Consider the following 22,412-nt stretch of genomic DNA (forward strand, 5'->3'; position numbering starts at 1 on the left):
ATGTATTTACAAAAGCACTCCTAATGAATGGTCCAGCTCGGCAAATAGAAAATCTGTTTGTGGCAGCAGATGTTTTAATCGTGGTAGGCCGTCACAAATAAATGCATGAGTGGGAAACAGTGAGGCACCAGAGTGATATCAGTCCTCTTACTCTGCAAGAAAGCAAAGGATATTTCCTTCAATTTCAAACTATTCCTTGTACTTCTATTCCTTTAAAAACATCTTAAGGGCTATCAAACAAGTAGCATGACAAAAACTAGAAAAGAAAAATGCAAAGGTTGCTGATATTGACATTATTATCTCTACCAGTGCTAACAAAAACAGCTTTGATATTGTAGTTTCAATGTTTCCGAGACTTTACAACTGAATGATTTTTTTGAAATGAAAACCAAGTGCATGTATAATATAACTGTATATTAGCAGCAGACTGTCGTTTGGTACCAGAGAGCGTGGCTCCACTGTGGGTGCTCCCTGGAGTGGTGGCGTCAGGCTCGTCCTGTGGGAGCTCTGCCACAGAGAAGGAGGTCTTGCTGGGGTCACCGAGGCCTGAGGTCTCATCTCCCTCACTCTCTGCTGAGATGGCAAACTTTGGTAACAAGTTGGGGCGAGGGCCCTGATTCACACTGTCCGTGTCAGTTGAGTGGGACAGTGACGGCCTGGATGAAAGAAAGAAGAGACTCTAATGAGATGAACAGATCCTCACTCACTTTAAGAGCCAAATGTTGTTTGAATACACTGTATATGTTGATGTTATGTGTAGTTTTACATGAGAATGATTGTTTACTAATCACGAATAATATCTGATCTATGAGGGATAGGTATAAACAGCATTATTTATGCAGTTGGTAGATTTAAAATCAATCTCCTACAAAAATCAATCAATTATCGGATAATTAAATTTAATACTTTTTAAGACCTTTTCCAGATAACTTTTAACCAAATCAAAGACAAATGTTGGGACAGATTATCTTTTTCTTATTCAAACATTACAACTAAGTATAAAGGTAAGTATGTGGTCTTGTGCAGAGGTTGGTTTTATGTAGAAATATGGTAATCGAAGTGAGTCACTTACATCCACATTTTTCCAAAAGGTAAGTGCAAGTATAAAGTAAAAAGTCTGTATTAACCCTGGCAGTAGGTTCAAAGATTTATATCTTTAGAAATGTGGACTTATATGGTGAAAAGCCTGCCTCATTTTAACAAAAATAAATTACAAGATGGATTAAATTAAATATGATAAAATGGTTGTAGCAATTACGATGACAAGAATTACGATGAAAATTAAGACTATTTAATGACTTTTAAGGCGTAATATATATAAATTGAGTTTAAGATATTTTAAAGCTATTTAAGGGCCTGCACTCACCACATATATCGATTTCTGTCTTTACTGTCTTAAATCATCCATCCATACTGTTAACCCACTTTTGGTATTGTATATATATAATATTCATTGCATCGCACCTTACTGTTATCTACTTATTATATTTTGCACCTACTGCTGTTATTTTAGTTTCTGTATATTGCCCTCTCTATCTGCTTTCCAACTTTAAATTGTACAGAAATTTCCCTCGGGATAAAAAAAAAGTCTTATCTTATCTTAAAGGTAAACATGTTCACTGCCACTGACTAGAGTTAGAGGACAAAGTATGTGAGTCAATTTAATACATTTTCTTGTGTTACATGAGGCGATGAGCTGCTTTAAACCTCATCTTAGATTATTTTCTCTAACTATTTAAGAACTAAGTGCATTAACTCAAGTGCAAGTTTCAGATGACAGCTATAGTACTTCGCTTCAGGTTATGGTTTAGAAAAACTAAAAATCTCATAATGTCACATAATAATATAATGCCGGCAGGTGTATTATTTTAGCAGAAAGAGTACTTTCACTTTTAAGATGTATTTAATAGGTAAACTTTGCTGATAATAACTCTGTAAGTGGGACTTTGAATGCAGGACTTGTGATAGAGCATTTTTACATAATATGAGGACTGCACCTAACAATTATTTTTTTTACAATTAATCTATCCATTATTTTTTCAATTAATCTATCAGTTTTTTTTTCTTGATCTAACTATTATTTTTTTATTCCACGATTAATATAACACCGAATTTACCAATAATAACATTTTAAAACTTGTCATACACTGCAGGGCATTTTTCCCCAACAAAAAATAGCCCAGTCTTAACTGGTAATCTGTGTTTTACAGTCTGACATAAAGTCTCTCCAAAATAAATTTAATGCAAGAGCTTGTTCCATTCAAGTAAAAGGAATATAGTGCAATCTACATTTAACAATCCAACAGCAAAATAGATAAAAAAAAAAGTAAAATTAAAGTCACTTTTAGGAGGCGTAACAAAACAGTTACTCTTTGTTACAGTAACAAACCTCAAATCTAGCAGTTCAACAAAACATCTTACAGTAAAATTAGTGCAATTTGAATAACACTATAACTTTTCTCTAAGAGAAATAATTATATATAGTACATTCAGCCTTGACTGGGCCTTAAGGCATATCACTGCCTGCTGATACGAGTGCTGTATTTTCATATTTATTAGCACATATTCCACTCATTTCTGAAGTTATACAAGTTCCTGCACAGCTGATAACCCCATCCTGTAAATGTTTCAAAGTAAAATGCATTGTATCAGCAACTGCATTCTGTCCACAGAGACACAGTCAGATAGCTTTTGTTTTGAAAGGGAAGCAAGGAAGATGAGGTGAAACAAACACCTTTGGATTTCCTTATCTCTGTGACAGAGAGAGACTTTAAACTGCAGCATAAAGTGGTATAGAGTGAACTAACGCGAGCATCACGTGTAAAAAAACGGCGAGGCACCGTTTCTCTAGATGTGCTGCAGCTGACACACAGCTCAGATGCGCCTGACAAGCGCTGCTCAGGAGCATACACGAGCGCCGTAACAAAAAACAACACGCGTGGCTCACGCTCTCGTTACGCGCGCTGTGTGAAACAGTGCGACACGTCAACACGTTATGTGAATCGACATTATCGATTATGTTGATTACATCTACGTGTCGCCCCAGCCCTACATAATACATTGATACTTTGATTTAATTAAAAAGTCCAAATACTTCCTCCATTACTTAATTAGTAGTATAATGCAAATGTCTTTTTGTACCCAGCAGTGGTCTTGCCACATACCAAAAAAGATTTCTATTGTTTTGCCTGCAAGCAAAAATGTCTGAACTGCATATTTAAATCTGCTATATACGTTATGGCGTTAACGTGCAGAGAGCTTTAATGAAGTTTCAAGCCTACATTTCAGCAAAGTCTGGCGTCCAGCTGAGAGAGTCGACAGTCAGAGGGCTCTCGCTCTTCTTCCCCTCCGTTTCTCCCTTCTCCTCCAGGTGCCCACGGGACAAATCCAGGCTGCTGTAAACCTGACAAGCACACAGAGAACAATGATTCACTTCACTGCACGCGGGCTGCAAAGACAAGGTACTGTTTAAAAACACACAGGCAGGTTGAGAATGAGCTACAAAGATTGATTGGTCCAGGGTTTTTAACATTTACAATGGAGAGGAGAGCAGAAACACTGTGTTTTTCTGTGGTAATGCAGATTTCATTATGTCTTACGAGCACTGTGTCTTAGGTGCTGCTGAGGAATAAAGATTCAGTGTAGCTCGAAACTTCCTCTGAGACGTCCCGCTGCTTTTTGAGACCCTGTAAAGCTTTGTTTTGATGTGAGAGGGGAGCATACTGCAATGCAGCACAACAATGACTCCCAGCTTGTATGACTGTATTGTGTTCCACATTAAAAAAAAAAAAAAAAAAACAGATCTGATTTGGAAGCGTAAAATGTATGCAAAGCCGAAATGTAGGTTTAATACTGTAGGGGTGAAGGGACGGCGGCGTGTGTTTTCTAGACACACATTTCCATATGAAATACAACTCGCTCATGCTTTGTTTTCCATGAGAAAAGCAGCAGGACAGACGAGGGCATCAACTCATTTACATTACCAACATCTCTGGTGGTAATGATGATGTCTGCGTGTTAGTGTGAGGAATCAGAGGGCAGGAGATTAAGGACAAACCTTGGAGAATCTGTGCGAGCAAGAGGAGAACTGCCGCAGCTCCACGTTGAAGTCTTCATCGTTTGTGTCGTCTTCCTCCGTCTCCAGGTGATGGTATCTCTCAGAGCGAGCTGGGGAGGATGAGAAGGGTAGATTTTTCAGTTATTACAGGTTATTCAAAGGTGCCACAACGTTTTAAGTAGAAAAAAAAGATTATGAAAAGCTTTGAACAGCAGGCTTGGTTTAGAAATAATTTTGCCTGTATGTCCACAGATTTTTATCGCAGGGAAAAAAAAACATTTTGAGCTTCAACAATGTCAAAACAAATGTTCCTAATGCAAAATAAAAAAGCTAATATTCATGTATTTGGTTACTTCTATTGATATTCATTAATTTTTTTTGCTATTTCATAATGTTCTAAGAGTTGGTTTTAAGTACAATGTTGGATTGGGGTCAGTGAGTTAGCTGTGTGCCCTTTTTCTTTTAGTCTATATTTGTTCACTTTTTAGCAAATTTCCCATTTCAACCTTTTCCTGAAATAATATCCTAAATGTTACTCAACATAGACACACGGGACTATTTTGTGTTATGTAATAATCATTTTGGTTTATGTTGCAGCCAAAAAATGTAATTATTTAAACTACATTTTTTTGTACATCATTTTGGCATAGTTAAAGAAAGAATGAAACACTGCACCATAGTTGCTTAATTTACCTACAACTGAACCCGAATTTAAAGGGGACCTACTAACTGTTTATTTATTTTCTGATATATATTCAGAATATAACACGTTCATAATAAACTTCAACTACATTTCAAACAATGAGGTAAATGTATGTAAAAGTCATCTGCTCCAGGCACAAAATAGGTCATCCTCAACACTGAATGAATTTAAGCAGCAGATTGTTTCAGTTTTCGCAACGCTGTCATCTTTAGCTTCTGACTGCCTTCGCAGGGCGTGTAACAGAATTTTATGCTCTGTGATTGGATATTTCTTGCAGTCTATATATTCATTCTCAACTTTATATCAAAGGGAACCCGCACCCACTTTCAAAATCCATACATGTTATTCTTATGGTCTAAGAGAGTTCATAAATAATAAACATAAATAATTCTCTCCCAAATCCAAAAAACTAGAGTGCTAAAACCCAAATTTGTGATGTCATAGGATATAAAGTCTAGCTATGACAATGAATTGTGAAAGATATTCTACATAACACAGAGAGCACTGAGGGAAATTTTCTGAGTTTATGGACACATTTTCTGTTTCAGGACTGAGAAAACAGCAATAGAATAAAACCCATGTTAGTTTAAAAAAGAAAACAAAATCAGGCTCATACCCTATGGCATCATCTGGGTCTGGCTTTAAGAGGCCGTAGCTCATGTTAAAAAGTACATACTGAACTTTCCTAGGCCATGAAAATAACTTATTAGAATTTTTGATTTGGACAGTGTTACCCTTTAACTTATTAATCAAAGAATGAGATATTTTCTAACACAGTTGAAAACATTTTGTATTAATGAACCATGAAGATCCAAGCCATAGAAGTGCTCCATATAATACTGTCTACAGGAGAAATGAATGAGACTTCAACTTCCAGAACCAGGTGTGCCCAAATTAGCAAACAGAAAACCTTTAAACATGCTTATGATTGTACTTTATCAGCAGCATATAATTTCTATGATTTCTTAGCTTATCTTTGGAAGTCTTTGTGCTACGGACAAAATCAAAAAAAAATATATACATAGTAAAATTGATGCTTTCATCAGATAACTCACTGTCAAAGTAGCTGGTGTCGTCTTCAGACTCTAGCTGAGGAATGAACTCAGCCTTCTGCCTCAGCAGACTGTTCCAGTCCAAGTTGTGGAAAAACTGATGCTGCTTCACTTCCGCAGCTCCACCTGCAAACACAAATGATGAACATGTCTGTATACAATTTTCAGGACAAAATGTTAAAACTGCTGGTGAAGAGAACACGAGGCATTGACAGTGAACGGCTCAGTTAGACACAAAGAGGTGAAGAAACGCTTACGCTATGTTTTTTCTTTTCCCCAGTGGCTGCAGGCCAAACCGATATCATGGCCATAAATTATGCAGCACAATTTCCTGCCTGTGACCTTTGGTGAAATAGCGGGAGATTTTGTGAATGGCAGCCTGGTGAGGGGAGATCTAGATGAACCAGGAGGTCCAGATGTCCCCAGACTGAATCGGCTACGTGTGTCCCTCTGATTAAAAACCTTTGTCCCTGGTCATGGCCACTTTTACAGTCCACACATCGACACAGTCTTAGTGCCTGATCATGCATGGAATTAGATTCACGGACTGGCAAAAGGAAATAATTGCAATTGATCAAAGGGAGGAGGTGACAAGGCCATGGGATAAACTGCTCTGGTGTTGGATGACCTCAATTTCTTCCCAGGTGACTTGGAATAATGAGTGGTGCTGAGGTGGCACTGAGGGTCACATGAGAATTTATGGTGGTCTGCTGTGCCTGTCTGGACCTAACAGAGTGACTGGCTGTGCCACAGTGTCTTTGCTCTTTGTACCTGTGCCCATTCTTTCCAGAGGGTTCTGTCGAAGGAGCAAGGTGATGAGCTCCTGAGAGTCGGGAGGTGGGGCTTCCTCTCCCTCGGGCCAGTTGATCTCATCTGGAAACACAATCAATGCAATCAGTTAAGATTTTAAAAAAAATACTCCTATATACAAGCAGCCCAAGCTCCATTATTGAGTTGGAAAACATGTGGTTTTACTTGGGAAATATATATTTTTTTCAATTACGTCTTTATTGTTTTCAATATTTAATGTTTGACAAACATTTAAAAGATAATGCAGAAAAAATAGGAGTATAATTAGACAAAACAATTATAAGGACAACGAAATGAATGAGTAAATTATTAAAATTTAAATGAGTAAATACATTAAAAAGACAAAATAATAAAACAGATTAAAAAAAGATACATCAATAGATCAGCTGTTGTCACAAAACATTTATCTTCTTTCCATAGAGAATCAGATCAAGTCTAGCTATCTAGGTCATGGTCACAAGTCTATAAAGGTTGCTAATTTTTTAGGGTATCAGTGCAGGGAATACAGAATATTTGAGCAAAATTGTTGTTGTTGAGTAAAAATAAAACCAAAACAAATGTATGAGAAGATAGACATGAGAAGTTGCTTCAGTGCTTTAAACTGCATAAAATGAATAAAACTTAATGGTCAACATTCAAAAAAGGAAAAATCCCTGTTAGGTCAGGGTGCATAATTTAGCTGTTTGCATTTTGCAGTCTGGTAAAATGTGATGGATTTACACAGAACTTGTTGAAGAACAAGCTCCTGTTTTCAGAAGACAGTTAACACTGTTATTGCTTGTTTTTTAAATAAATATAATGTCAGGCTCTGCAAACATGATTGCTGATTTGATGCAAGTTTAGAGCAGGGGGCGGTAACTTTTTTTGTTATGAAGTGTCATTGTTAAATTTACTTGTTGGTCAGTGTGCCACATCAATATAGTGTCAATCCCTCGCTCTTCAAAATGCTCCACAAAAACTTTGGCTATGTCCTCACCTTTTGTTGTCTGGGGCAGCTTCAAGCGAGTCAATAATTATGTTTGAATAATGTTGCCAGTTTCAAGCATGTCATTCATCCTAAAAGCTGACAGTGACATTATCTCTTGGCAAAAAGTTTTCTATCTCTAAGCAGCATGTGCATCTTTGATAGGGCTGCACAATATGCAAAAAAAAAAGACAATTTGACAGACATTGCTATTGCGATTTGATTTGCAATTGTAGTGGGAATGGTCATTTGTGGATTACATTTTCACTGAAAAATGTATCAAAAAACAGTGAGGAAAAAAGAAATGAAAGTAGAAGAAAGGAAGAAAAGAAATGCAATTCTGTTAGTTGTACTGTATCTGCATAACCAAGCATTATAATTTTAAGTACTGGAAAAGATGTCTGTATTTTTTGAAGCTGCGGTTAGAAAAGTCACATATAAAAGGAAATTTAAAAACTGAGAAAAAAATGGTAAAAATATTACTTTTGCCGGGGTCTGTACTAAATAAGTGTGTTTATTTACATCTGAAATATGATTTTATAAGCTGGGATCACACTGCTTTGTCTCCTTTGACAAAAATTTGCAGCATCTGTGATTTGGATATTGCACATATTGCAATTTCTATAATATTTTCAATGATGTTGCAGCCCCAACCTTTGATTGTTTTTTAAGATTTAGTTTTGTTACTCCACTTTTCACTTTTTTCTCTTCTCTGATGTTCTCCTTTCAAAATAAATTCAGTACCAAAGTCAAATGAAACAGTTGTGAGCCTAAGGTTGAATGAGACAATTTACATGTACTCCAGCTTTTGGTGAAAAGCCTCATGGATAAGCAATGAAAAGGGGAGCAAAGCTCTGTCTGTGCCATGCTGATTGTCTGCTCTGTGCACCATTTGTCCCCATTTTAATCAAATTTGGGAGGGGAGCTATGAATATGTATGTGCGGCCCGAGGCCACGGTGGCATGCATTCAGTGTGTTCAGGCCCCTTTAATTAACAGTCACTCTCAGAGGCTTGCTGCAATTTGATTGAGAGCATGGCAAATCAGTCATGGCATGCCATTCATTTCCATGCCACAGATAGAGGCTGTTATCTAACAACTCCAAATAACACAATTCATCTGAGCTGCACACCATTGACAAGATAAAAGCTCTTGTTTTCAAGATGAAGATTTTCTCCGTGCTGCTGTCACCATGAGACCATGAGACCATGAGATGCGAGCGAAGCAGCATCATGAGAATTATTAAAACTTCACTTGTGGTGTAAAGTCAAGCTGAATCCTCTTACTGCCATCTGTTTTTCTGCTGGCCCTCGGGGGAAATTTCTGCCTTTAATAAATTGAGAAATATGCACACCAACTAATTCCATGTGGTCACTATGTAAATGTTTAATTCATATCTGAATGAGATTTGGGAATTTCTTTTCATGTGCTCAATAGAATCTACAAGCCAGATGCTGTGAAATCCAGTGAAAAAATGTGTCTAGTAATATTTTATCTTCCATAAATCGCTTGAGATTTTTTTTAAAAAGACAGTTAATGGGATTCCTTGGTAAAAAAAAAAAATGTCATGCTATGAACTGTAATTGAAATATTGCATGTAATCAGTGCTATAAAAAGTATTCAGATATCTGAATAAAAAAGTAAAAGTAACAATTCTACCATGTAAAGGCACTCTGTTACAAGTAAAAGTTCTAATTCAAAAATATTACTTCACAAAGTATTTCACTGCTGGAAGGACGGTCCTTTCATAAAACTAGGCTGTCTCTGCAGCAGAAAGATGCAAATACTTTTGAAAATGGTGCTACATGATGAGATGAAATAGCGGGAAAAGGCAGTGGCTTTCGTTTTTTCTCAAGAGGTAGAAAACCTACAACTACCAGAATGCACTGCGCTACACCAGGCCAATAAAAGCTCCTGCTGGTTGGTAGCGTAATGCTAGCTTGTTACTGCGTTAATATATGTTTCTCAAAACATGTTAGGCAAGAAATAAATTAAATTAAATTTGTATTTGATCAGCACAGCCTAGTTTTGCAGTTTGATCCGAGTTTGAGAGAGAGAGAAAAGGGCTCGCTCTCTCTCGGTCTGCTTCTTTACACTTTGTGTCGCGGCATACGAAAATGCAAAAGTACAATTTGTAGTTTAAGAAAATGAGCTGGTAGATGAGAAGGGAGATTTGAGCACTACGCTAAGTCAAACTGTCTTAATATAAAGCTCGTTAAAATTGGTGAAGTATTCCTTTCAAGTAAAAGTACAAAAGTATTAGCATCAAAATATATGTTAAGTACCAAAAGTAAAAGTACTCATTATCAGAGTGCCTGGTGGCTCAGTGGATAGAGCGGCGCCCCATATACAGAGGTTGTATCCTCACTGCAGCGGCCGTGGGTTCGATTCCGGCCTCAACCCTTTGCTGCATATCGCCTCCTTTCTCTCTCCCCCTTTCACACTTAAACTATCCTGTCTATCAAAGGCAATAAAAGCCCCCAAAAAAATCTTTAAAAAGTACTCATTATGCAGAATGGCCCATTTCAGACTGATACACATTATATAAATAGATTCTAATTATCGATGCATTAATATGTTCATCACTTCGATGCTGATGTTGGTAAAGGTGGAGCTCATTTTGACTACTTTATCTACTGCCAGGTAATTTAATCTATAGTAATACATTGGACAAAAATGGAGAAAACACTGACCGCTGATGACCTGTCCAAACAGCTCCTCTGGTGTGTCTCCAAAAAATGGCACGCAGCCCACAAGGAACTCATAGAGGATAATACCCATCGCCCACCAGTCCACCGGCTTCCCGTAGCCTTGTCTCAGGATCACCTCTGGTGCAATGTACTCTGGGGTTCCACAAACCTACACAGAAAAATAATACGATAATACTCTAAACATGGTGAGGTTTGTTGCAATGAGTCAAATGTCTAAACTGTCACCTCAATAACATTTACCTGCTTATCAGAGAACTCCCTTGCATCTTTCTCTATATGTCCCTCGTACAGGTTAGTGGTCATGTTCATCAGCCCGACTTTGGACAACCCAAAATCTGTCAGCTTTATGTGTCCCATTGATGTAACCAACAAACTGTGAGGAAGACAAATTTTGGGGGGACAAGAGGAAGGGGACAGAAACATTAAATTGTTATAATGAAAAACAACAGTCAACAAACATTTAGGCATTAAAGCTTCCAGACGGTGATCATTATGACTTTATTACGAGCATAATTTGTTCCATCTGTTGTATTATAAGTGACAGTGGTGGAAGAAGTATTAGATCCTTTACTTCACCAATGGTAGTTTTGCTTAACAGGCTACTTCAGATTTTTTGAAGTGGAGATGTATGAGGTACTTATCAGTAGTCAACATGTCATATACAAGAGATGGCGATCTGCTTTGCTGCAGTTTAGACAAGCAGGCTGGAGTCCGACACGGAAGCTAAGCAATGTACTGCTGAGGATGGGGGTCGTTAACAAAATGTATTTTATCCACCTAAAAAAGTCCCACCTAAAAAAAATATCAGTTTACGTGTATGCTATATTGAGAGTATTTTCACCTTAATGTCAGACATAAAGGTAAAAAGGAAATTATTGTGTGATTTCCAATAAGAAAATTAAGTTGTTATAGCGCTATCTTTAAATACAGACTCCACTGAAAAAACACAACAGTGATTTAACATTGATAAACACAGGAGCTACTGTTCTACAGCTGCCTTAAACAGTTATTTTGTGATTTCAGCGTTTAAATTTTTAGTTCAGATTCACCAAAGTCGCACAATAGCACTAACTGATCGAAGTAGCGCTGCAGCAGACCAGGAACTCCAGTATTCAGCAACCGAAAATGACTGTTTTTCTCAGTGGAGTCTGGTGGCTTTGACGAGAGCACAGTTTGGGAACTAAAGCCATTAAAGGCTTTCCTGTCGAAATGGACTGTCTGAAGAAAAGCAGGGGGGCCTGGTGGCTCAGTGGATAGAGCGGCGCCCCATATACAGAGGTTGTATCCTCGCCACAGTGACCGCAGATTCGATTCTGGCCTCGGCCCTTTGCTGCATGTCGCCCCCCCTCTCTCTCCCCCTTTCACGCTCACACTGTCCTGTCCATTAAAGGCAGTAAAAGCCCCAAAAAATAATCTTTTAAAAAAACAGAAAAGGTAAAGCAGTGAAAACACTCTCAATATAGCGTACTCTTACAGTGATACTGATTTTTTTTTTATTTTTAGATGAGTTTTTTTTTTTATGTGGCTAAAATACATTTTAATGCTAACATCTCCACAGAACTAGATTGTCAGTACTGCAGTTCTGTTAAACACACTGGGGGCGTTCCAACTAAAATCTACAGTAAGTATTACACTGACTATGGATAAGTACCCCATACAACTCCCTTCAAAAACCCAAACTATTCCTTTAAGGACAAGTAAATAGTGAATATTTAAATAGAAAATAGTGTACTAAAAGTACCAAAAGTCATGATGCAAGATGGTTTGTTTTGAAGGTTATATATGTATGTTTGTTTTATTATTGTATGATTATTTTTATGCAATAACATCCACCAACATCTGTGGGAAATATCTTGTAATATCCAGCACAAGATGAGCAAACAAAAAGTGTAATTTTACAGGCTGGAAAACCAAAATAATGAGACAAAAGATGCTAAAATGTTACATAGTGCTGCAGGGAGCTGTAGAGTCAGGTGATACGTCTCTGTGACTTCCTCACTAAAGGATGAGCTATTATTGTTAAGAAATATCAGTATTTGGGAGGTCTCACTTGTCTGGTTTGAGATCCCTGTGGACAATGCCGTAGTTGTGGAGATACTCGAGAGCCAGCACTGTCTCTGCAAAGTACATCCTGGCCATATCCACAGGCAGTGGGCCCATGTTCTTCAAAAGGGTGGCACAGTCTCCACCTGCAAACATCAATGAATGATGCAATTGAGAGAACACACGGGGGACATTGTTCAAAGTGCTTTCTTTCAGCCGCGGCACTATGCACTTAAAAAATACAAGCTGCTGACCTTCAACATACTCCATGACCATGCACAGGTGTCGCCGCGTCTCAAAGGAGCAGTACATGGACACCACAAAAGGGTTCTCAGCAAAGGTAAGGATGTCTCTCTCTACAAAGGCCTGTTGTATCTGATTCCTCAACATCAGGTTTTGCTTGTTGATCTTTTTCATGGCAAATCGCTGCTTCGTCTCCTTGTGCCGAACCAGATAAACAGCTCTGTGGAATAAACAGTTTACCAGTCAGCTGAGGGAAATAAAACAGCTTTACTCGATAGAACTGTTATTAACATCTAGTGAAAACAGAGGGGGGAAAGGGCAATATGTAAGGGAGATAACTGAAAACAGGAAAAGGAAAAAGTCAGTTTAAATGGCTTATTTGTTGGGCTGAAACAAACCATCAATCACCAGAGATCAGATAATAGAGATAGAGAATAAGATGCCCTCACCCGTAGGCGCCGTTGCTGATGAGTTTTGTCATCTCAAAGTCCAGTTCACAAGGTTTACGCCTGCACCGCAAAGCTGTGCTGAGGCTCTGACTCTGAGGGCAGGAGGAGAGACAAATACTAGAACAAATCAAAAAGATAAAAATCTGTACTTGGCCGATACACCTGTGGTAAAGATGGATGGAGTAGATCAATACAAAAAAAATCAATTTCTGAGTGCTTACAGAGTCGTCTGTTTCTGGTGTTTCTGCAATCCCACTGTCACAGCTGGTCAACTGAGCGATTTCTACAGAAGACAATAAAGACGAAAGAAGAAAAGAATAGTTTTTAGTGGAGTATAAATTTATAACTTCATGTGAGGCAGTGGGGGGAGAAGTATTCAGCTTCTTTGCTGAAGTAAAAGCACTCATACCACACTGTGAAAATACTCCATTACAAATTAAAGTCCTGAATTAAAATATATATCAGCAAAATCTACTTAAAGGTATAGTTCAGAATTTTTGAACTGGGGCTGTATGGAGTACCTATCCATAGACATTATATTACATTTAGTAGCTGGTAAAGACACAGGCTGGTGTCCAACACCAAGACTCAGCAACAGAAAACACAAGTATTGCGTCCTGAAACCCAGAAAGCCATTAGCATTTAAGCGACTCCAGTTCCCTTGTCTCAAAGTCAATGGGTTTTTTGAGTGGGTTTTTGGTTAGAAACCTTAAATAAGGTCTGTGGTTAACACACGCTGGAGAGACTTTCACACGTTGTTCTACGACATAAAATACATAAGTAAATACCCCACTCACAAACTTTGAAGCAGTTACACGTCCTAAAAAAGACGGTTGCTAACAAGTGGCTAAAAGACACTACAGAACGTCATCACATCGAATGGTGCCGAACATGGCTTTAGAGCCCCCAGACTCCACTGAAAAAATAAAACAAAACAGTAGTCTACTATTGTTGAAGACAGGTGCTGCTGGTGTACTGCCGCCTCGATCATTCAGTTTGTCTGTGTTACTGTGTAACTGTGTTGTTTCAAAGGTTGCGTCAGATTCACCAAAGTCAGACAATAACACAGACTAACTGAATGATTGAGGCAGCTGTAGACCAGCAGCTCCTGTGTTCAGTGAGTTAAAATTGCTGTTTTTGCCAAAGTTTCTTTTTTTTTTAGGTGGCTGAAATACATTTTGTTGCTGGCCCCCATCCACAGCAGTACAATTCTTAGCTTCTGTGGTGGTAATCCAGCCCTCGCCCACTGGGGGTGTGTAGGCTGACATGTATTGTATGTAATATACTGAATATACAGTAGATACATACCCCATAAAAACACACTTTAATAAAATCTGAACTATCCCTTTAAATTCAGTACTTGAATAAATGTACTGAGTTACATTCCATCACTGACTTGTATGAAAATGCTCTGCAGTGCAGATTTTGCAACAAAGGTAAATGCTGAGAAATCAAGAACTATAAACATAACCAAAAAAACCCACCCAGCAGTCTTTATTAACCTATTAGCTTTGAGGTGCTGACTCTAAGATAATCTGAATTGAGAATAAATGGGGCGGAAATCAGATGTGGCAACACAAACACATGTCTAAGACCCATTTTGAAAACCACCACTCCAGAACAAGTGCTCATTATAAAGCACCTTGCATCTTTCACATTTCTTTCTGTGTGAGTGTGTTTTAGCGTGCAATCATGCCAAAGTCCATGTGTGTAATTTCACAGGGGGGTGTTTGTCTCATCCCCCGAGAGCCTGTAAACACATTTTCACTGCTATTTAACATCTGTCCTTCCTTGTAAGGTTTGCTTCAGGCGCACAAGGCGCTGGGCAAACGAAACACAGGAGACACTCGGGGGAAATGAATGGAGAGATTGGCTGATGAGCCAGCCTGTGTGGATCTGTGTAAGGTCTGTGGGGAGGCCATTCCTTTCTAATTAGTCATAATGAATGTTGTTTGTTACTGAATCTGGAGAGACAGCGGGTCTTTAGAAAAGACGGTCTGTTCGTTGCAGGATGTTAGGCAAGAGTATCTTTGTCCTTTAGTTCTTTCATTCCTTCACAGCTTCACAACAGTTACCTTGTTTCAGTGTTTACCGCACCAAAGTGTGAGTTGATGCTGAAAACTTGACCAAAATTGAAGAAACTTTGTTTTTCTCACATTCCTCCACAGTGAACGAAGAATCCAAAAACAGATTAAGTTTTTAATGAATTGAAGTAAAAGGGTTTCACATTTAACAACAACAAAACTAATCAAAATATCTGTTTACAAATTCTCACACAACTCTCATTCAGCCAGTTGTAGGCTCAGTACCTCCCAATCAGGCAGCCCATTCTAATGGGGAACTGGGAATTAAAAGTGAAACTACACTTAATTTTCAAAAAAGTCATTGTAGACTAGCAGCTCTTCTGTTTAGTAAGTGAAATTACTATTACTATTACGTGATAATGGAGTGTGGAAATGAAGAGAAAACAGAGAAGTTCCACTTTAAGTTCAGTTTCCCTTCACAGAGGGCTGTGTGTTTGGGAAGTACTGAACATACGACTGGATAGACCAGACTTTGATCATACTGCATGAGTCGTGTCAGAGTTTTTAAAAAGACATTTTGATTTTCTGTTGCTGTTGTTCAACAGAATCACCTATAACTTGAGTTCATCAAGAATCTTCTTTAATGCAGTCTAACACTCTGAGTAAAGTAACTAGATGATTCACAGTCCAAATAATGCTGAAAAATTTACAAAATGTACAACTCAAAAACATTTACAGTCGAGTAATTGAACTTTTCCAATATTTAGAAATGATTTCATAATATTATGGCATTTGGGTGTCTCATTGAGGAGTGCCAGCAGTTCTGTCTAGGGGTGCAATATTACAGGAATATTTACGCCAGAAACTTAGCATAGAAAATAAAAGGAATTTGTGTGTATTTACCATGTTATTTGCAGAGAGAAACAATCCTTTGCAAACATAAATAATTGTAAACTCCTTTAATAGAAATGAATCACTGAAAATGTTGAAGAGTTTAACTTTGCTTAAATGAATTCACTCATTGTGTTGAACGTAACTGAACAACAACAAATAAACATTCCCTGATGACCCCCTTTCCAATATAAAAGTCCCCCCCCCCCCTCTCAAAAAAAAAAAAAAATTTCCTCTCAGGTCTCATATCCTCTTCACGGACATCTTCCATGTATGTTTCCCTCACTATTCACTAGTTAACTATTAAAAGATATGATTTCTATTAAAATATTAATTGATTTTTTTTCTCAAAAATTCCAGCGCTAACTTCAATTATAATTTTTTTATTTCTATTTTTTAAACAGAAAGATAACCACCCACACACTGTCTCTGTTACTGCTGACATATTTATTGAATGGGGGAAAAGAACAAACATTCGAAGGTCTAACAGACCTTGCAACCTTGTTTTTTTCATTCAATAAATATGTCAGCAGTAAGCAGGACAGTGTGCGGGTGTTTCTCTCTGTTTATAAACTGCACTCCCCTCTGACGCACCTGTCACACATTCAGGGGTGCAGAGATTCTCTTCAGTTACTTTTGTCTCCCAAAATCCCATTGAGATTTAAAATCTCTTTTCCAAGAGACCTGGCCAAGAGGGCAGCTTAAAACATGGTTACAGCAATAAATACAACATAGTATTGTTATTTGCTTTACCCCCCCCCAAATTAAGTGCACTATAAAAAAGTTACTGAAAATCTATCAACCCTTTGCAACCACAGTTTTACCCAAAATTGTTTGGATTTTATCACCACTGATAAGGACCATAAACTTACCTTCCAGAGGATCTCTTGTGAGTCCCAGCTGGCTGATGATGTAACGGGGAATGTCTGTTTTGATGCCCTGGCCCTCTTTAGCGTGTCCTTCAGCGGCCTCCAAAAGGTGATAAAATTCCTCGGGGTCAAACTCCTGCAGACAAAACAGCTGCGCGTTTTAGTATATGTGCAAGGTTTAATAAGATAATGCATCATTTAATGGAGGTTAACAACAAATGTGGTTAAAGTTTTTGCATCATGACCTGGTGGTTTTGTGGTTTCATGTGTTTTTGTTCTGGATCAGACACACTCATTGATGGCTTTTGTAAGTCTAAGTGGGCATTTTGGAGGTCAGATGGATGGTGGCATCATCGTAGTTTATATGAATTACAGGATATCTAAGGGATCAAGTGGCAATTCTGTTTAAGGCAGGTAAATATAACAAAGAAACACTGTATCTTTTACATTTTGTTTCTCTCGATGCATGTTTGACTTGTGGTTTGATGCTCCCAAGGATTTTTTTTTACAGTACAGTACATTAAACATTTTATAAAAAAAATATTCTGCTTCGAAAAAAGGAAACCATGAGCATGTTTGACTTTGGGTAACTCGGAGTTAGTTACACCTCTCTACAATTAACTGCTTTATTCAGTAAAAGGCTGAGGAAGATACAAGAATCAACACTAGTAATTGCAGCGGTAAACATATAGAATATTTCGGAGGCTCAGTGACACGAAACGTACCAAACATTCTAGCAGTCGAGCAGGTCGGGCGATGATGATGAGAATCTTCTTAACCAGCTCTCTGATGAAGTTTACCTCCTCGCTCTCTGACCTCTCTGTGGACTACACAACAAGATACAACATCTCAGATTTTCATGTTATTATAGACAGGTCAGTTTCAGAAACTCTCAAAAGGCATTTATGCTTCTCAAGTACTACCATCACGGTTGAGCACTAAACATTAAATGTTCCTAGAAATAAAAACCCAGTGATACTTTAAAAACCCAAAGGTCATTCAATAAACACTTTCCAAAATCCTAGAAATCTCTTCTGACCATTTGGAGAAAAAACAATTTACTAAAAGTCTACTGCTTGATTAGAAAAAGAAATAAAAAAAAGATTTGACCTAGTTTCCCAAATTGCGACATTTATGTCAAAGCAAAAACGGCAGCCAGCCAAAGTAATATGTGAGCCACAAATAAAATGTTATCATCTCTGAGATATTTATATTCACAAAACTTAAATGAATATCATAATATTTTTGGTGAGTAATCCATAACGAAGCAAGTACAGTCATTTCCAGCAACCTGGATTCAGGAAATACAGTTGCAAATTAAGGGCTGTTTACACAGCAACAACTGAATGAAACATGACACTTTTGTTGCGGTTCGGTCTTTCATTCAGGTGTCAACAGTGTTTTGGTGGCGTGAAAATGCAAACTTTTGAAACTAGGTTCCAGACTGTAATCATTTAAAAATGCAATCCCTTCTGTCACCCCTTCTGGCAACAGCTGCACTTTGCATACGCGTGTGGTGTGTCATTACAAAGGTACACCACCAACTACTGGCCTGGCATGCATACTATTGAGTATTTTGTTGTTGTGAATCCGTATACATGAGGATCATCAATCATCAATCATCAATTATTTTCTCAAATATCAGATGCTTATCTCTGACTAAATGTAATAAAATAAATATGAAGCACAAACTGGGGCTGGGACCTCTTGCAGTAAAGACCTAAAACTGCACATTTCTAACTCCACATTTCCATGCACATTTTCTGTAAAAAACTGAAATTTATTGGTACACTGATTTTGAAAACACTTTACATGTATTTATGAAGCCTCCCTCACCTCTTGGACCAGCCTCTCCAGCTTGTCAGTGAGCTCGCAGAAGTAGCTGGAGGTGATGAGTCCTAGCCGGCTCTTCTCCAGACAGTCACGGGCCAGTTCAATTATCTGGTGGTGGGCAAAGCCGAGCACGCCATCTGCCAGAGGGAGGACGCTCTCCGGAGAGTTGCTGCGGATGATGTCCTGAATCCTCTCCTCCATCTGAGCCGTGGCCTGCAGGAACACAGGAAGGTGTCACTTAGGTAATGCATGATCTAATTAATGACCAGACGTGGCGGGAGTAAACATATTGTGAGCGCTTACCCGTGGAAACCGCTCCTTGTAGACGTGATTCATCATGATAATCTCATGGTCGTAACACGATGGAGAACGTCCAGGGCTGAAAAACAAAATGGACTCAAATCAATGCCTGAGTAGCACCAATATTATGCAGGATGTTCATTTGTAGAGGTACAAATACCTGAGACTGCGTGAGCGGGGTCGCATGGCCGTCGCTCTGCGGCATTCGTCCCCGGAGATGCTCTCAGTGCAGAAGTGCTTGGAGAGGAAGTGCAGTTCATCAGGCGTAGGCTGGAAGGGCAGCTGGTGCAGCTTCTCCTGTGATGAACAGGATGACTGGAAATGAAACACATATATATTCAAAATGAAAAGAAAAAAAAAAAGAGAATTTTTCTGTGTGTGGATTAAAAAAAAAGAAAAAAAAATGCTGACAGATTTTCTTGTGCTTTTACAGTTTCCCCTCAAGTACCTGCCAAATTTTAAGGAACAGTTAAAAATTATTTAACTTTCTAGCCAAGAGTTATATGAGAAGATTGGTAACTATGGCTATCAAATGATTAATTTTTAAATTTGGGATTAATCGCTGAATTTCAACATTTATTTGTAATCGTTTAAAATTCCATTATTCTGCATTTCAAAATGCAAAAGTCCATATTAACAAGGTTATGCATTTCTTACCAGAGTGTCGTGATTAGGAATCAAATATATCTAAAGAAATTTACCTCATGAGCTTGACTTTTACATGTATTTCTTTTAGAAAGACAATTTCAGACAATTTCAAAGATCTTTTTCTGTGAAATACAGTGTTTGTCAACCTGAGGTCCACCCTTAGACCAAAGTCTTTCATGACGTTCACTGGCCTGCAGTCAGTTGCCTCCCATTTAGCAAGCGCTTTCTTTAACTTTGTGGATTTAGTTTTATCCGCAGGTCTGTGGCGATGCACACACTTAAAAATAATGCTTTGCCGGCTTTGGCGATGCTGTTGATTCTGATAAGCTGCACCTGTGTGCTCAGCTCACAGACGGAGCTCAGACTCAAAGTACCCTGCCGATATTATAATTCTGTTTGACACAAGGTGCATATTACTTTTTACTTGTCAGCTGAACCATCTGTTTTTTTTTTTGTTTGTTTTGTTTTGTATTTAAAGTAAAATTAGCCATTGAAAAGTGCAGTAGTGCCTTCATTTTCCAGCACTGCAGCAGCAGGAAGCAGAAAACTGCTGCAGCAGCTTGACTAGGTTGTGTTGAAGGGACAAAATTGCAGCATGCAATTAAAAAAAAAAAACAACAGAAAACACACATTATGCTGCACCTTAATCGCATCACAATTAATATGTTAAGACTGACAGCCCTATAGGTAATGTATAGATATGAAGCTGCAGCCAGGTGAATAGCTTAGCATAGCGTAAAGACTGGAAACAGTGGGGAAACAGCTACTCTACAACTTGTTTTACATTTCTTTTGTCTTTTTTACAGATTTATTTAAGATAATTATTAAGATAATTGAGCTGTGGATGTGCTGGTAGACAGATTTTTTTTAACCTTCAAACAGAGCCATGCTAGCTGTCTCTCCTTAATGCTGAGATTAATTTATTAATAATTCATTATTCTTAATAATGAGAGTGGTAACAATCTTCTCTACCAACTCTTACCAAAAAGGCTAATACACCTGTATCACAAATTATCTATTCCTTAAAAACATCCTTAATATGCTAATTACTGGCCACCAGACACAACTCCTGATGACATATTTGCATTGCATTTATAGTTTATGCTTTTTACTTTTTACTTGCGCAAGAAATCAAACTGTTGTACTGAACAACTCAACTATGATCCTGGCCCTAACTACATACCGAAACCATTTTCTACTATGACTGATGTTTCACAGAGAAACAAAGACATGCTTCCTTCCACAGATGCTGTGAATAGCAGGAAACATACGACATGACCAAACACCAAACAAAACAAAAACACAACATCAATGTGGGCAGTTTGTAATCCCCATGGCACAGTGTAATTCCTGTGAATGTTAGTGTACATGTATTGTATGTAAATGCTCTGCGGCTCTGTCTGCTTCCTATAAATGTGGATATATTGTGTTCAGTAAAATGAAACAGAGATGCAGACAGAGGAACGAGTCACAATAACAGAGTGAGAGAGAAACATGTGGGAGTGTGTTTTTGTGTGCGTGCCTAATGTTGAAGTCATGTTTAGCCCAGAACAAATCTTTTTGCTTCTCATACACAGTGAAGTGTTGTCATTTCTGTGAGTCAGACACAAAAAGGATAAACACCACGACAAATACTGAACTCAGCATTAAAGTCATTTTACCTCCAATTTGTTCTTCAAGGGGACTCAAGCAGATTTCTATCTCGCAACTTCCCATTATGTGTTAGCAGTGAATGTGACTTTTACTAGAGCTAAATGATCTTTTTTTTAAATTTCAAAATCATAATTTGGAGGAGCACAATTTTTTGAATTGCAAGAGCTGTGGTTTTAATTTGAATGAATCATGTCTTAATAACCTGTGGCAAGATAAAGTTTAAGCCTGTTAATTTTGCCAGCAACAGCTGCTGATGGTAAATTTTCTTGATGCTGTGTGCATCAAGTGAAATGGCTGAAATTACAAAAAAGAAATCTTGGCTGTTCACATTCTGCCTCTCTAAATGTCTGCGTGTTTTGTTTTTAAGGAAAAAGAAAAACTTCTCTGTATCATTTTGGATGTTTAAAAAATAAGTTGCGTACTGTGTCTTCTTCATATTCATAAAAACCAACAGAGAGGCACGATTTTCTCTATATATGTAAGCTATTAACTTGAGGCCACAAGTCAATTTCAGACAAATAGCTAGCAGGTAGATCAGTCGCTGATGAATTTTAATGTAACAGCTGGTAAGCAGAGTTGTAGAAAAATGTCTGAATCTCTTAATGTTAACCTGTTTTTTTTGCATTTGCATATTTTGAATTTGCATCCTATTTTATGTTTACATTTACAGTCTAATATTTGTACTCGTTCCTAATGTGTATTGCAACTGCTGCACAACAGTTTTCCACGGGATGAATGAAGTGATATCTTATCTCTTTAACATTTCAACACTTCACGATTTTCTTAAGCTTTCCACCTTAAAGACTCTGAACTGATATAAGATTTGGGTCTGGGAAGCAGTCTATTCTGTCAATATTTATAAAAGTCATGATCATATCTGAAATATTAAGTCATGTCGTTAATACAACTTAACTCCAAATGTCAGGCTGAAAACTACGTTGATATGTAGGAGAAGTTGACCTTTCCCTACCTGACAGATTTATAAAGAAACAGCCCTGGGAGGAAGTTAACAACAGGTGACAGCATTAATACCAGTGTCAGCGGGGCTGGTATTGTTTCCACTTTGTGTGTTTGTGTGTGTGTGTGTGTGTGTGTGTGTGTGTGTGTGTGTGTGTGCGCGCGCGTGCGTGCGTGCGTGCGTGCGTGCGTGTGTGGTTGCTACT

At 38.0% G+C, this 22,412-nt stretch overlaps 1 protein-coding gene across 12 annotated transcripts in view; it reads right to left on the minus strand.

The window, feature by feature from the left end:
- mast4 (microtubule associated serine/threonine kinase family member 4) overlaps positions 1–22,412 on the minus strand; it is a 125,036-nt gene that overhangs the window by 11,892 nt on the left and 90,732 nt on the right. For 10 of the 12 annotated variants that reach the window (XM_042509471.2, XM_042509472.2, XM_042509469.2 and 7 more), the window contains 16 exons: positions 19,109–19,263; positions 18,952–19,027; positions 18,652–18,861; positions 17,541–17,642; positions 16,819–16,951; positions 13,253–13,314; positions 13,032–13,123; positions 12,594–12,802; positions 12,347–12,485; positions 10,537–10,669; positions 10,279–10,444; positions 6,584–6,685; positions 5,816–5,938; positions 4,058–4,167; positions 3,282–3,403; positions 442–656 (listed from right to left, as the gene is read on the minus strand). In XM_042509471.2, coding sequence (XP_042365405.2) covers positions 442–656; positions 3,282–3,403; positions 4,058–4,167; positions 5,816–5,938; positions 6,584–6,685; positions 10,279–10,444; positions 10,537–10,669; positions 12,347–12,485; positions 12,594–12,802; positions 13,032–13,123; positions 13,253–13,314; positions 16,819–16,951; positions 17,541–17,642; positions 18,652–18,861; positions 18,952–19,027; positions 19,109–19,263 — 2,149 coding nt within the window. The remainder of the gene's footprint in view (positions 1–441; positions 657–3,281; positions 3,404–4,057; positions 4,168–5,815; positions 5,939–6,583; positions 6,686–10,278; positions 10,445–10,536; positions 10,670–12,346; positions 12,486–12,593; positions 12,803–13,031; positions 13,124–13,252; positions 13,315–16,818; positions 16,952–17,540; positions 17,643–18,651; positions 18,862–18,951; positions 19,028–19,108; positions 19,264–22,412) is intronic. The other 2 variants (XM_088071300.1, XM_042509470.2) reach the window with 1 other exon arrangement.

This window comes from Plectropomus leopardus, chromosome 20 (assembly GCF_026936395.1).
Source record: "Plectropomus leopardus strain MGB_pleo_1.0 chromosome 20, ASM2693639v1, whole genome shotgun sequence".
Classification (NCBI taxonomy): domain Eukaryota; kingdom Metazoa; phylum Chordata; class Actinopteri; order Perciformes; family Serranidae; genus Plectropomus; species Plectropomus leopardus.